Source organism: Protopterus annectens, chromosome 4.part0 (assembly GCF_019279795.1).
Source record: "Protopterus annectens isolate FY-2018-M chromosome 4.part0, PAN1.0, whole genome shotgun sequence".
Lineage (NCBI taxonomy): Eukaryota > Metazoa > Chordata > Ceratodontiformes > Protopteridae > Protopterus > Protopterus annectens.
Window position 1 is genome coordinate 1,116,435,674 of NC_056733.1, and position 16,165 is coordinate 1,116,451,838.

Here is a 16,165-nt window from a genome sequence, read left to right on the forward strand (position 1 = left end):
ATAAATGAGGGACGCTTCATGGCAGCATATTAAGGTGCTGTGAAGCTCGGACAGTAATTAAGCTAATAGTCGCCATTATTTTACGTTAGCTAAGCAGTGTTCTTGCTGTAGCGAGTGTAAAATGAAACTGAAAATTAAAAAAAAAAATTGAAAAGTGTAAAATTAAAAGAAACTGAAAATTAAAAAAAAAAAATAGAAAAGTGAGTGTAGGTGTGCATGAAAGTGAAATCAGTCGAGCAATTATTTTACGCTAGCTAAGCAGTGCTTTTTCTCTTTAGCAAGTGTAAAATTAAAAGCAGTATTTAAAAAAAGAAAGAAAAGTGTCTGTGTGTTTATATTTCTATGTGCATGTGTGAGTGTACGTGTGCTTGCATTCGTGAAAGTGGAAGTGTGTGTGGGTATGGGTGTGCGTGTCTGATAGAAAAGAGTGAGTGTGATCAGTCGACCAGTGGCAGCAGCAAAGAAGTATGCATACCTCTCAACCTCTTAGCTCAAGAAATCTGGATAAAACCTAAAATAAAGAGGAGAGAGATACCTCTTAACTCTCCAGATTCTTACAGAATGTCCAGACTTCTGCATACTGTTTATCAGATTCTTCCTCATAAAAATTTGTGGTTTTCTAGCCTGCAGGGTTGAAGTAACTAAATGGTGAAATACATTTGAGTTTTAGACTTCTTATCCTGTAGAAAATGCATGCTGATACAGCATCTGTAATTCTAGCAGCTTTCTAAGTTTCTTAGAGCAGTATTTAAATTCTGTCCCTAATTTTAGGCTTTTGCCCACCCATTATTTTGTAATTTGTCCAGATTTTGATCTTAGAGTTTGAGAGGTATGGGGGAAACAAAGGCTAAAAAATAGGAACAGATTTTAAATAATCATCATCATCCCCCTTTTCCCCCATTTTTCTTCATGGGGTAGGGGTGTTGTGTTAATTGTCCTCATCTCAATTGATTCAATGCCACACTCCAGCCTTCTTTGGCACTCATGCCTGTCTGTCGCAGATCTTCTCTCACACAATCCATCCACCTCTTTGCTGGACATCCTCATTTCCTCTTGCCTTTTTCCTGTCTGTCCCAAATCTTCTTCACCATATTGTCTTCTGCTTTTCTGCATATGTGCCCAAACCACTGTAATCTGTTCTCTTTGATCTTTTCTGCAATTGGAGCTACTTTAACTTCTGCTCTTATGTCCTCATTTCTTCGTCTGTCCCACAGTGTGCATCCTACCACACATCTTAGGCACTTCATTTCCATCACCTCTAGCTTCCTCATCTGCTCTGCCTTTACTGCTCAAGTTTTTGTACCATACAGTAGTACTGTTTGCATCACTGTTTTGTACACCTTACTTTTCAGCTTCTTTGGCATTCTTCTGCCATACACTTCACCTGACACTCTATGCCAGTTGGCTGCAGCCAGTCTGATTCTAGCTTTGATCTCTTCATTCAGACATCCCTTCTCCTTAGCCACCCATCCTAGATACCTGAATCTGTTAACCTGTTCTACTATTTTCCCTTCTGTCTCAGTTCTCAGCTTCTTCTGATTTCTTCAATTGCTACCATTACCACTGTCTTAGCTGCACTCTGTTTCATCCTGTGTGCCTTCAGTTTTACATTCCAATCCCCTATTCTTTTCTGAAGTTCTTGCTCAGATTCTGCTTGTAATGCCACATTATCTGCATACAGCAACTTTGTTAATCTGGCTGTCTGACCTGTTTGCTAATGTCCATCATCAGTATGAACAACAGTGGGCTCAGAGCTGAACCCTGATGCATGTCTACTCCCACTGGGAACCCATCTGTGAGACCAAGCACTGTTCATACTTGAGTCATTGGGTGCTTGTACATAGCTTACACTAATTCTACAAGTGTTTCTGGAACTTTGAACCACTGCAAGACTGCCCATATCAACTTTGTTGGGACCTTGTCATATGCTTCCTCCAAGCCTAGGAATGCCCAGTTGGACTCTTTCCTCATCTCTAGCTTCTTAATTCTCTGTCTCACTGCAAACATTAGGGCAGTTGTGCTGCATCGTGATCTGAATCTGTACTGCTCATATCCCATCTTGCTTTCTACTACTCTGCGTATCTGTTTATTAATCATCCTGTCCAGAACTTTCATACAGTGTGACAGGAGTTTGATACCTCTGTACTGTCCACAATTGTGGATGGTCCCATTTGTTCTTGTTCTGTGGCACAAGTATGGTTATTCTCCAGCCATCTGGGATATGCCTTTCTCTCCACACTGCAATGAGTACTCTCAGGAGCCATTTCTCCCCTATCTCACGTAGCATCTTTATCATGTCTGCTGTGACCTCATTTGAGCCTGATGCTTTCCCTGACTTCTATTTTCTTTAGTGCTTTTCTTACTACTTCTGTGGTGGGCTCCTGTTCTTGTCTTATCCTTTTCTTCATCCAGAAGCTGCTGGAAGTACTCCTTCCATCTCATCTGCCTTTGATATCCTGCAGACTGGTGAGCAGGTTGTTGCTGGCATTCCTTATGAAGGGTGTCTAATCTTCTTTAGCTTTCTGTCTTTGATTTGCAACTTGATTTAGTGTTCGTGCCACCTACTGAGTCACTTTCCAGGTGCAAGAGACTGTTTTTTCTTAACTTTCCAGAAGATGGTAGCATGCTTCTGATGCCCTGTTCTTTGCTATTGCAACTCTTGTCTAAGCCCTCTTTGTTAGCCAACCAGTATTCCTTCCTATCCTGGTCCATATTTTCTATCTCCCACTTCTTCCTGCACTCCTCTCTTTTGATGACTTCCTGGACTTCTGCATTCTACCATCAGCTTTCCTTATGTACATTATTTCCTTACCTGGCTCGGCCAAGTATCCAGTCTGTAGTCCTCACACATGCTGTTTTGAGATGCTGCCATTCCTCTTCATCTCCACTTGTTTTCTCCTCTTCTTGGGGTACTAGAGCCTTCAAGATTTTAAACATTGCTGATATAAAATTGGAAAGTTGCTAGAATAAAGGGATTTGTTTTAGCGTGTATTTTCTAAAGGAAATACTATCTGAAAATCAAATGTATGTCTTTATTTAGTGATTTTTAATCCTCAGTGATTGCCAACCACAAAAATTTTATGAGTAGGGGACCAAAAAATGAGGTACATATCTGGACATTTTTTGAAAATATTTTATTTCAGATGTATAATACTTCCTCCAACACCATTTACATATACTACAGCAAATTTGAAACATTAGGTGTAGGAACTTATTTACATGAAAAATATAAGTAGTGATAATTACAGTAATAAAAAATATATGAGTGAAACACAGCAATTTTATTGGCAGCCCTTTCTCTAAGTGCAGTAATGTCCTCCAGGGTGTGTGTTACTGTGTAAATAATGCCCTTCTAGGGGTGTAGAGCCCCTCCGCCTGCGGCATCAGGCCTTAGAACACCTCTGGGCATGCATTATTGCATAGTAACATACATATTGGAGAAGAACTGGGTGATATTAAGGGGAAACAGTGATATTTTCCAGAGTGTTGGTAATACCCTTAGGTTTGTGTATAGAACCGATTTTAACTTGAAATACTTGTTGGAGCACCCAAAGGCCCCGGAGAATCTAAATTTTAAAGGTACGTTCAAATGTGGTGCCTGTAGTTACTGTAGGTACATCCTGGAAGAGAGTGACATCTGTGTGTGGGACTCTCCCATGAAGGTAAGACTAGTTACAGGAAACTGTGGTCAAGGGGTCTGGTATACATTGCAGTGTGTACAGGATGTCAACAATTTTACATCGGAAAAACTGAGAGACCCTTTTGAAAACATACTGTATTAATATATGTATAGAATTAATATTGGAGAACAACATTTTCATGTTTGATGATGCTCTTTATAGGCAGGTTGATGGCGTAGCTATGGGAACACCTTGCGCTAATAGCTACGCCAATATGTTTTTAACCTGCTGGGAAGAGAAGGTACTATTCAATTTAGAAGCCTTCAAACAACATGTTATATTTTTCTGGCGTTTTGTGGATGATGTCTTTGTTCTATGGAATGGCACTGTGGAGCAATTGGCACTATTCTTGAATGATGTGAATGGTTTAACTAATTACCTCACATTTACTATGAATTTTTCATTAGATAAGATTGAATTTTTGGACCTGTATATAGAGAAACTATCGGATGGCTTGATCAATACTGGTGTTTTCAGGAAGACGTGCTATAGCAATTCTCTATTATTGAGATCTAGCATGCATCCCTCTTTTGTTTTTAAAAATATTATTAAGGGCCAAGCCATCAGAGCCTCTAGACTGAACCCGACTGAAGAGGGCTTTGACATGGAATTGGTGAATTTAAAAGGGAGATTGCTAGATAGAGGGTATGGTATCACTGAGATTGAGGACAATCTACATAATATACATGATTTAAGACATACAGTAGCAGCACCCTATTTTGGACCGAATGAGGCTACAGACACACTTGGTAGAAATACATCCACTACCACTACTTCACCAGTTGTGAAATTTACCACTACTTTTACATCAGATCATTTTGAGATGAGAGAAATAATTGGTAAATTTTGGGAAATTTTCAAGATTGACAATGCCATTAGGGACATTGTTGGTGATGCCCCAAAGTTCCAATATAGGAACAGAAAAAATCTTAAGAGGATACTATGTTATCCGAGACAGGTTAAGCAGGTTACAACTACTAGACAGTACACAGTATCTTGTGGACATTGTAATTTCTGCTCATACATTGACAATTCCACTGAATTTGTACATCCTGATACACAAAGGATTTTGTTACCACTGCTACTGCTGACTGCATGACCAGCAATGTGATATATCTTGCAGTATGTCAGGTATGTACCAGTTTTTATGTGGGAAAGACGAACCGCAAATTTAGGGACAGAATAAGAGAACATGCATATCATATAAGGAAAGGATCGACCCACAATGCCTTAGCCAAGCATGTTAGCAATAATGACCACACACATACATTTCTGTTTAGAGCCTAGAGGTTGTCACCGAACAAGAGAGGAGGTGACCTAAGGAATTACACTGAAAGCAGGGAGAGTGATTGGATAGTTAGATTGAGGGCTGACCATGGATCAGGGTTGAATGAGAGAACATCCATCAAACCCAGGCTTAGGAGACGTAGGCACATTAAATAGACACTCTGCATCACATAACAGTAACTAGGAATAACATAATAGACCAGCTCTTGTATCTGTGAGTCTTATACACACTAGTATATTGTTTTAATAAACTTATACAGTTCCACTTATACACATATTTGTCCCTTACATGTTCTCACATATATGTTTTTATTATAAGTGCTATAGAGGTTTTAATTTGAAGTAATATTTTATATGTTTTTATAAATCTTTATTAACATTACATTTCCCTTTTAAATGTTTAATTGACTTTGTTGTAATTTAATCGGATTACCTATATATTATGGGACTTGATTTTGTTTTTTGAATTGACCTGAAGAAGCTGTACTCAGCGAAAGCGCTTGTCTGTTGAATAAAGAATATTTACCACAGGACTTGGTGGTTCTATTTGGATTACTTGGAATATTTGAAACTCTGAAGGGCTTTGTGTTGGACTTGAACTATATTTGTTTGCTGTCTAGCTTCGCTCCTATCCACTTGCTATCAAACTTTGTTTATTTTATTCCTGGATAAGGAGCGTTTATCTGCAAGTGTTCCTCCACGTGTTGATTAATTTGTAAATAGTTTGATGGTATCCGTGTATTATTGGTTGGCTTTGGTTATTAGTGTTCATGTTTTGTAGCTGCACATTGGTTGTTTTCAGGCAATGATTGCTTCTGGTCCTCCTTGTTTTTCCTGCTTGATTCTAAAAGCCCAAATATCTGACTTTCTGTGACAGGGTTAGGCTTCCCCTGATGGGAGGGGCTTAGCTAATCCCCTGCCACACACAGTCAGAGGAGGGGATTCCTTGGATTTTGTGCTGTGGAAAGTTGCCATTGTGGGTTGTGCAGGCACAAAACACATATGCCAATGAGGCTGTGTGAAATTTGAATATCTACTGTTACAGCTAAGTAGGACTTGCACAATTGTACTTTATTTTTGAATTTTGCTTTGTGTTTATTTCTGCAGGGGACAGATGCATCTGTGCAACTGTTTACATGTGCATATAACTTGGCAGTAATAATTCAGCATAGCAGTGGGATTGCCAAGGTAGAAGAGGCTTTTAAATTTAGTTTGCTCATCACTCAGTTTTAGTAGATTAACCTTTGCATAGTCTATGAATACTGAGGTGTTGATGGTTGCTTCTGGCTTCATTCTTAAGGTGAATGTGACTGACTTGTGGTCCAATTTGACTAGGAAGGATGTTGCAGTAGGTGAGGAGCAGAGCTGTCCCATGTTTTTAAGGATTGTCTCTCTCCTGGCTAGGATGTGGTTTAACTGGTTCAGGGAGGTTGTATTTATGAAATCCAGAACCCTCTGGACATACATGTTTGTGGATGCATAAGTCTCCCAGTTAATAGTAGGAATAGTTGAAGCCTCTTAGGCCACTGGTATTTGACTTAATGCATAGGGACTCCATACTGTTTAGACAGGAGGTATGGACTAAGGAGAACATGGGGGTCCTGTAGTTAACTGTTTTGTGATAAAAGGTTTTGTTTATTGTAAGTTGGACATATCGCATATCTTCTACTCTGAGGCGATCTCTGCTTAACATACAAGGCCATGTCAAACACAGAGCTGTTGGACATGCTACACTTAAAGAATTCCCAATCCCTCAGAGCCACACGTTCCAGGGATCTAAACCTTGTCATCACAATAAACAAAACATGCTGGAGGGATAGGTTCCTGACCCAGAGACTACCCAGACTCTGGAATAGACTGCCCATACATGTCAAGCAGAGAGCCTTTTTGGCCCTCTTCAAAAGGAACCTTGATGATTGGATGGTGGAAAGGAAATTCACCACGGGGATCACGTCAGTCGCCCTGCTAGACAGGGGTTCAGGGAAGTAAATAGTGTGGGAAGAAATAGCCAGGGAATTGTTATGGCTAGGCTTATATAGGCCCTAGGGCCGATAACCTAGTACCAACCTATGAACCTATGACATGGAGGAGTTCTGAGACTTTATCTTACCTAAAGAGTCTGGAGGTGAGGTTTTTAAGAACATAAGAGATTCCTCTGCCTTTAGTGCCTACTTGTAATGCAGTGGTCCTATATGAGTGGTGGTCATTGAAGCTCTCCACCTTTCACTGGTCTTAAACCCAGGTCTCCGTGATAATGTATATATCTGCTTTCCATGGTAAACAGTGCTTTTATTGTGTTGAAGGTTTTGTTAAGGCTCCTAGCATTGAGTAGCAGTACCTTAATGTTATCCAATTCTGCTATTTATGTTGGAAGTTTTAGAAGGCTAACTTTGCCTACAGAATGCATGATGGGGTGGACAGAGCTTTTTAGCCAGTACATAGAATCTTTGGAATGAGAGGTGCAGGTCATCCCTGGCAAAGTTGTAGGACTGTCTGCCCTCTTTTCCCTAGCTGATATATATTGTACCCCCACAGAGTGATGCCAGAATTTAAGCCACTTGTTGAAGTAAATTTTTTTTTTTTCATACCGTGGCATAATTCCTGGTGATGGTAGAATATTGCTCAAGGCTAGGGTCATACCTGCCTCAGACACACATTCCAAGCGCTCCATCATGTCTCTCATGATATTGTCTAGGGAGCTACATCTCAAGTCATTATACCCACATTCACTATGACTGCGTTATATGTGTAGCTGTGGTGCACGGACTTGAGTGCTTGTGTGGTGCAGCGAATCCTGCTGCCTGATTGACAACTGACCATGACCCTCTCTTTACATAGCCTGGTGAGTGTTACATTGATGTGTCTCACTGTCTCACTAAATAAATAGGACATGCTGGAGGGACAGATTCATAACCCAGAGGCTCCCTTCACTCTGGAATAAAATCCCAGTCCAGGTTAGGCAGAGTCCCTCATTGACTCTCTTCAAGAGGAATCTTGATGAGTGGATGGGAGATCGTAGGTTTACCCCGGGTATCACTTCTGTGTCACTGTTAGATAGAGGCATAGTATACTAACCTCGAAAAAGGGCATAGCAAAATAAATTTAAAATGGGTGGCGAAAGCCAAACACATTCTGGCTAGGCTTATAAATGCCCTAGGGCAGATAGCCTAGTATGAACCTATGAACCTATGAACTAAGCAGTCATCTGTGATGAGGACATTGGTTTGTGTGATGGTTTGCCATATTGTCTTTTTAAGTGAGTCTGCGTGACTCATAGATGTATGTTGCATGGTGGGTGCTAGATTATGTATGTTTGTGAGGTTGCTGAGGGTACTTATTTCTTGATTATATTTCAGAGACCCTGACAGTGCTGCTGCTGTTGTATTCATGGCAGCTGTTAATGTGTCAGTAATGAGAAGGTTTGCCTGGCGACATTCCCAGATTACTAGAGGGTGTCAGAGCTGAGATCCTGAATGCCCCCCCCCCCCCCCCCCGAGTAAAGAGGTCTTATATGTCCCATCCTCTGCTGAGGTCCTTAAAAGATTTGATGCAAGATGAAATATAATTCAGGGAGTCACTCAAGATTTTTTGATAATCCATGGCAAAATATAGTGGAAACTTTCTTTCCAGTTCTTTTTTTTAGGATACAGCTTAAACAGTCTCAGCAAGGTATAGGCAAACAGTTTCAGAAAGCAATGGCAGGTAGGTTCACAAAAGAAGGAAGTATCTTCCCGCAAACAAGGAGAATCTAAAAAACTAGACTGACTATACTTTCACTTCATGTTTTTCCCCACTCCCCATTCTGGAATTTCAGTAAAATTGTCCAAAGATAATTGTGGTGACCCCCTTTTGTGGTTCTCCCTTCTTTTGAAAATGGCCAAGGGCATTTACTACAAGCTTCCTTCACAGAGTGGACTTGTTCACACAAGACAGTGATAGATTGATGTATCCAACTGTCAGCTTCTTCATTTGACTGCCTGGTGAATCCAATCTTGATACCTTTTAGGCACCTGTTTTCTGATTATGTGCAGTTGGTATTACAGGATCCTAAGAAAACTGATGCTAGAAAGTCATATATGGATAAGTGGAAAAGATCTACTAATTGGTGCCAGAATAGGAACCAGGATCCCTTTCAGACCCAGACACCTCTGGTTCTACAGTATTTTTACAAGATTTTATCTCCTGCCATTTTTTACCGTTCTATAAAGATTCAACTTTTGGCCATCTGGAATTGCCTGCCCATCCCCTTTCTGACCGTCTTCAAGTCAGTTTTTGAGAGTGGTTTTGCATATTCGTCCACCAAGATGACAAGTAGCCCCTTGGAATTTTAATTTTGTTCTGGAGGACTTTTTTCCATTTGAACTGGCTCATGAGGCTGAGTTGAAGTTTGTCATTTGGAAAACTGTTATTCATTGCTCTGACTTCTACAAGTAGGTACCCCAAGCACTTGTGGTGAGTCAACCTTTCATTTTTTCACAAGAATAGGGTAACTTCGATAACAAATTCTTCATTCATGTCTAAAGTGGTTTCAATTTACTCTGACCAAAGCTATTCATCTCTCTGTTTTTTGTCTTTCCAGAACAAAAGCAATTAAGGGAGAAAGAATTTTACTCACTCTGGATGTCTGCTGGTAACTCAAATACTACATTGTCAAAACTAAGTCCTTATTTCCGATAAAGGTAAAGAAAAGAAACAGCTGGTATCAAAACAGACGATATCTAAATGTTTGTCTCATGCTATTATTTTTTGCTGTTCTCTCCAGAAAACATCATTTCCAGGCAAGGTCAGGGTCCACTCTACTATGGCTTTGGCTTCTTCTTTTCCTTTTTGGAAAGGTGTAGGATCTAAGAAGTATAATAGAGTCAGCAACTGGCTAATATGTGCATATTTATGCAAAATGTTACAAATTAGATTACTTTCCTAGGTCCAGAACAGTTTTTTTAGGACTATTCTCCCTTGGTTCCTGGACACTGACCCTTTTTCTCCTCCCTTTCTTTCTAAGCTGCGGTATCCAACCCATATAATTTAGACTACTGCAGCAGTGATATAATGATGGGCATAGTACAGTTGTGTAAGTAAAGTTACCATAACAGCAGATGTTCAAATAGATCATTGTTGCAGTAGGAACACCCTGTCTCCACCCCCCTTCTTTTTGCTGTATTTTTGCCATAGTTTGGATGTTGGATTTTTTTATTTTCCCTTTTCCCTAGTATATAGGTAACAGGCAGGGCTGTAGTCTTTTTTACTCTGAAGTAAGAAAGTTGTGAAGGTTTGGCACTCTAACTTCTGACTTTTTATTGCTCTCTTCAAGCTGTGCAGTGGTTAGGTCACGTGGAAGGTATCCTTAAGCTTTGGAAGCTGTCAGTTGTCTTATCTGTACCAAGATGTAACCCATGTAGCTTAGACCACAGCAACGGTGATTATTCAGATATCTATTTTTATGGTAAGCTTATTTACATATTTGTACTTTCTTCTCAAAATGGCCAAGGGCAATTACCACAAGCTTCCTCACAGGATGGACTTATTCACACAGGACAGTGGTTGTTTAATATACCTAAACATTCAGTTTTATCAACTCACTGCCTAGATAATAGAAGTTTATACCTTTTAAGCAGCTATGTGATGGAATGTTGTAGATATTAAAGGAAGGTAAGAATCCTGCTTCTAGAAAATCATATTTGGTTAAGTGGAAAAAGGATTTGCTAGTCAGTGCAAAAGCAAGAACCAGTAAGTATATTTTAAGGTCCAGTCAGATGTAGTTCTAAAGTATTTGTGTGAGTTATTACCCTGTGGCCTTTCTTACTCTTCTATCAAGATTTATCTGTCAGCTATCGTTACTTATCTGCCCGTGGATTCCCCCTTTCTACCGTGCCTCAGGTTAACCAGTTTTTGAAAGAGGTTTTACATATCTGTTGGCTAGAAGTCAGATGGCTCCTTCTTGGTATTTTAATTACGTACTGGAGAAACTTATTTGGTTTTAAACCTGCTCATGAGGCTTATTTGAAGTTTTCGTCTTGGTAAACAGTGTTACTTATTGTTCTGACTTCTGCAAGAACTGTATATGAGTTACAAGCTCTGATGTGATTCAACTGTATTTCATTTTTCACAAAGATTGGGAAATTTTGAGAAGAAATCCTTTATGCCTAAAATGACTTCAGAGTTTACTTCAAGCCAGGCTATTAGTCTTGCTCCTTTATATCTTGAACCAAAAAAATAAAAATAGTGAGAAAAGATTTCTACACACACTGGATATCCTAAGGCAGCTCAGGTGATACACTGGCAGGATAGAAACCTTCAGGAAGTCTAAGCAACTTTTTATTTCCTATGATGGCAAGAATAAAGGACAGTCTGTGCTAAAACAAACTATTTCTAAATTGATTGTCTCACACTCTTGCTTTTTGTTATTTTCACCATAACAAGACTTCCAGACAAGGTCAAGGCTCACTCTACCAGGGCTATGGCTTCCACTGGGGCTGACTCTAGAAATATGGTAAACTCAGCAACTTGGTCATCTCTGTACACCTTTACCAAGCACTACAAACTAGATTCTTTCTCTAGGTCAAGAGCAGGTTTTGCTAGGACTGTTCTGTATGAGCTCCTGGATTCTGATCCATCTTCCCCTCTCTTTAATTGTAACCTGTGGTACTTGTCCCATATAGTGTAGGCTACAGCAACAGTGATCTAATGCTGAATACAGTACAGCTGTGTAAGTAAATGTAACATAACAGTAGCTGTTGATATAGATCACTGTTGTAGTAGGAACACACTCCCTCCATCTCCTGTTAGGATGTGCATATTTTCATTAGCCTTTCTCCTAGTCCCTAGCTGATAGGGCTCTAGACTCCCTTGCTCTGAGGCAAAAAAAGCTTGAGTGCTTGATGCTCTAACCACCGACTGACTTTATACCACTTTCCTTGAGCTGAACAGCAGTTAGGATGCATGGAATGCACCCTAACACTTGAAAGCTGGTTGGTTATCCAGTCATGGCAGGATACGTCCTGCATAGCTTTGGCTACTACAAGAGTGATCTGTTTAAATATTCACTGTTTACTATTTGAACATTTACTGTTACAGTAAGTTTACTTACACAACTGTACTTTTGCAGGCATCCGGGACAAAACCTTTGAGTAGGCTGAAGTTGAGCACTTTAAGTGGTAGTTCTGATGGTGCATATTTGACACAGATTAGAATGTAGCTTGGTATGTTATCTGGTCCCATAGAAACACTATTTCTACCTTTTGACACATATTCTAAGACATGCTCCATGTTGATTACAGGGAAAAACTATATTTTTAGGTATAGTGTGTGTAGCAGTGTTTAGTAGGTGAGAGAAAATTAACGCTAATATCTTGATTATAACCGTGGGACTGAAATGTGAGTATTATGAAGGAGCTCAGTGCATTGTTGAACATTATTCTCCAGTTTCCAGATGTAAATGAAGAACAATTTGTCATTTTTTTATATTTGTAATGATCTTAACTTCATGTACTGGTTCACATTTTCTAATATTGCTCTTAAGTATCTTTTTATGAAAGCTTTCTGCTGTTTAGGGAGCATAGTGCTAATTAGTCCCATCTTCACCACTGCAACTTCTTCAGAGACATTTTCCTCTACCTCCTATTTACTTAAGGGAACGGAGATCGTGGTCGTACTGTGGTTCTCAATGACCCAGTGAAATTGTTTATACAAGCATTGAGGCTAATTGATCCAAGGCATCCATTACAACCTTATAGATAGGGTAGTTTGCCATGAATCCTCTGAAGTACTACTGGAGTCAACAAGAAGTTTGCAGAGTAGAATCACAAGCTCTTCAGCTGTAATATTTTTTTATAGATTTTTGAAGACAGCTCTAGATCAAGGAATTAAAATAACTAATAAAAGAAGCTATAAATTAAAATAAATGTGATGGTCAGACTGCGAGACTGGTTATTTCACCAAGTTAAATTTTATGATGGTCCTTTTATTAGTAGAGCTCACAAATAACAAAGTAAATAAAAACTGAAGGCAATAAACAATGCAAGAACGCTAGTTTTGAAACATTGTGGATAAAAGGGTAAAATGCGATCAATGTTGTAAGCCAAAGTAAATAACTTTTGAGTGTTTTTTTAAAGCCTAGCAGTGTGAGAGATTTCCTTAGCCATTCCGGTGTTGGCAGTTCCAGTGCCATGGAGCATGATAACAAAAATTCTGAATACCAGAGGCCTTGAGTTGCATACTGGGTACCTTCAGCAACCCCACTGAAGAGCAACACCTTGCTCTGCGGGACAGTAGGGTACAAAGAGCTCCTTGAGATATGGGGACCCATATATAGGGCTATATATAGCAGTCAATGACTCCACAAAACTGGGATTATATGAAAGTTGCTAGGTATAGCTGTAAGTAACCAGGCTGTATATTTCTGAACCAGCTGCAGATGATTTAATTCACTCAGGTTTGAGGTAACCATTCCCATATGGAAAATAACAGCGAGAGAGTTACACTTATATAAGTAGCACTAGGAATTACCTGAACAAATCTAAAACCTATTGTAATAAAGAGGAAATCTAGTTTCATAATTTCTGGCAAGCTATGTAGAAGTCAAGGGCCATCATAATGCAGGCTCCAAAGTCATACAGTAGACATTCAAACCAAGTCAGTTATTTTAAGGCTTCTTGACTGAGTCTAGTGACTTACATTTCCTTACTTGTAATGGCAGGCTATTGTGTGACCTCGGTACTTTAGGTGATAAACATTGGTCTAAACATAGCATTGCATTTTGCTGTTGGAGGGGTATAATTTGCTCCATGAGAAGTTCGCCCTGATTGCAGTACTGAACAAAAGCTGTGTTTGTTCATCATGAAGTACATGATATGCTAGGTACAGTCTGCACATAACCAATAAAAACTGATAGGAATGTTTACCTAACTTTTATTTTTTGATACGCGATTGTCCTGCACTCCAAAATTAATTTAGTAAATTTTCTGTGAACACTTTCTAATATGGAGAGGTCACCTCTTGAACATGTAAAAAACAATGGGTTATAACACCAAAAAAAAAAATAAAATAATGACTTGTATTCAATTGTAGGTGTAATATACAGTGTAAATTATTTCAGTAGGACTACACTAGGTCTGGTCAAGTAGTTTCTCAGAAGGAGGTCTAAGTCACTGACCCTTCAGTCCACATATTGAAATCACCCATGTGTCAACATGGCAGTTTGTTAATGCAGAAATGTCCTTACCTGGAAAGATGGTGGGTAAGGAAAAGTCTGCTTTTACTTCTTACCTCAGTTACATATTTGAATGAAGTTATACTACCACCAGAAATCTGGCTAAGACTACATATAGATTTACAAGTGCAGTGTAGCTGCACTTTGTTCTTTTCAGGATTCAGGTAATAGAACAACAACATCAAAAAACATACATATATCACTGTGCTGTATGTTGCAGTTGCTCATTTTCACTAAATGTTGTTCCAAGTTTTTTTTTTCTGATGAGGAATTTTTAAAGAAGGTTTATTGCTGTTTATTCTATCTGCTTACTTAGTTTTACACATACTTTTTATTAACCAAGGGATTATTCCTTTTAAACAGCCATGGTGAACTCACATAACTATCTGGTTATCAGATTAAAATAATCACTTAATTACTCTATAGAATTCTGGGTTTTTTTTGGTACCCTTCTCAACATTTCATTTAGAAAGTGTATGAAAGGATCTTTTTTGAAGGGATTATAATATGTGTGAGAAGCTTTGGAGCTTTATACCTTCATTTATACTGTACTTCCATAGTTATGGTGTAGTTTGTATGGGAGGTACACGGGAAACAACTTTAACATTTTTGCTGTGAGTGGTTTGACTTTGTGACATTGAAGGATGAAGTGGTGACCATGATGCCCGTGACCCAAGATCAGTTAATAGCCTGGGTGATAGATGGAACCGGGTGGGAATGAGCAGCTGACATTGGCTCACCCTTTTTGGAGAGTGAGAGAGAGAGAGATGGCTTAAATCACTGCATTGTCAATGCCTATTGCAGAAGCAGTGGGCAGCATACAGCTATGACATGAGGTTCACATTTGAGTCTGCCAAGTCATGGTGATACTGGTGCATATGCAGGAATGTGCATACCCACACAGGAGGGCATAGCAGGCCATCATGTATGCGAGTGCACATATCAGCCACAATGGATGGGATAGGGCCATACAAAGAAAACGTCATGGCTTCCTGGAGGGACAGCCTCCCACGATCTGTTGCATCCCCACTGGAGTGTAAGTAGATTTTGGGTTGGTCGATGTTTGGCTGGCAGGAGGCAGAAAATAAGCTAAAACAATTCCTGTAGGTAGAGTTGTTGAATATTATTACCCAGTAAATGCGTATGTATAACCCTCTGTCTGAGGTCTCCTCATTTATCTGTTGATATGGTAAGTTCTTACTTGAATGTTTTTTTCATTGAACTTCACAAGATCAATTGCTATTCTTCACTGGAACAAATGACAAAGAAAAGTGCAAAGTTAGTAGCAGGCATCTCTATTCATAATTTGATTGTAATGAGAAAATGCTAGCTGTCTTAATCCTAGATTAGAATGTTTTATTGTGTGTTCCTGTAGATGTGAAGTAATATAAATTACAGTTTACAGTTTATTAGTATTAATAAATATGTTTCAACAGTAATTATAATAATTCCAAATGTTTGGCTAGGTCATCTGGCATGGCTTGTTTACATAGTGGGTACTGTTATTGGAGGACGGCTGACATATACAAGCACTGATGAACATGATGCCATGGATGGGGAGCTCTCGTCTCGGTAAGCAAAAGCTTTGAAAAATAAACTTTTTCTTTGTCTTGAACTGATCTGAGGAAGTGATACCTTGACTCCATTTGCTGTAATATAGCAAGTAAACATGCATGTTAAACACACCAATAAAGCACTGCAAGTATTGTGGACCATGGCTATTAAGGCACCTCATATATGTCATAGATAGTAAAATGGCAGATAAGCACTAAAGGTGATGTTTTGTCATGTTTAGTTATGCATGATAAACCATGATATAACATGATCACTGCTGTGCTACGTATGTATGTGAGAAACTGCGATACATCACTTTATATGCTGTGACCTGAGATATGCTGTCAGTTGGTTGTTGGACATGCCAAGGTGTGTCATTGCCTGTTTATTTATGCATTTATTTATTATTTATTAGCAAGGTTAAGGGGCTGGTCTG

General features: G+C 39.2%; 1 protein-coding gene across 1 annotated transcript in view; it reads left to right on the forward strand.

Moving 5' to 3' along the window:
• Window positions 1–16,165, forward strand: part of RANBP17 (RAN binding protein 17) — a 4,607,784-nt gene that overhangs the window by 1,735,281 nt on the left and 2,856,338 nt on the right. The window contains exon 13 of the mRNA XM_044069092.1: window positions 15,642–15,747. Within this exon, the coding sequence (XP_043925027.1) occupies window positions 15,642–15,747 (106 nt within the window). The remainder of the gene's footprint in view (window positions 1–15,641; window positions 15,748–16,165) is intronic.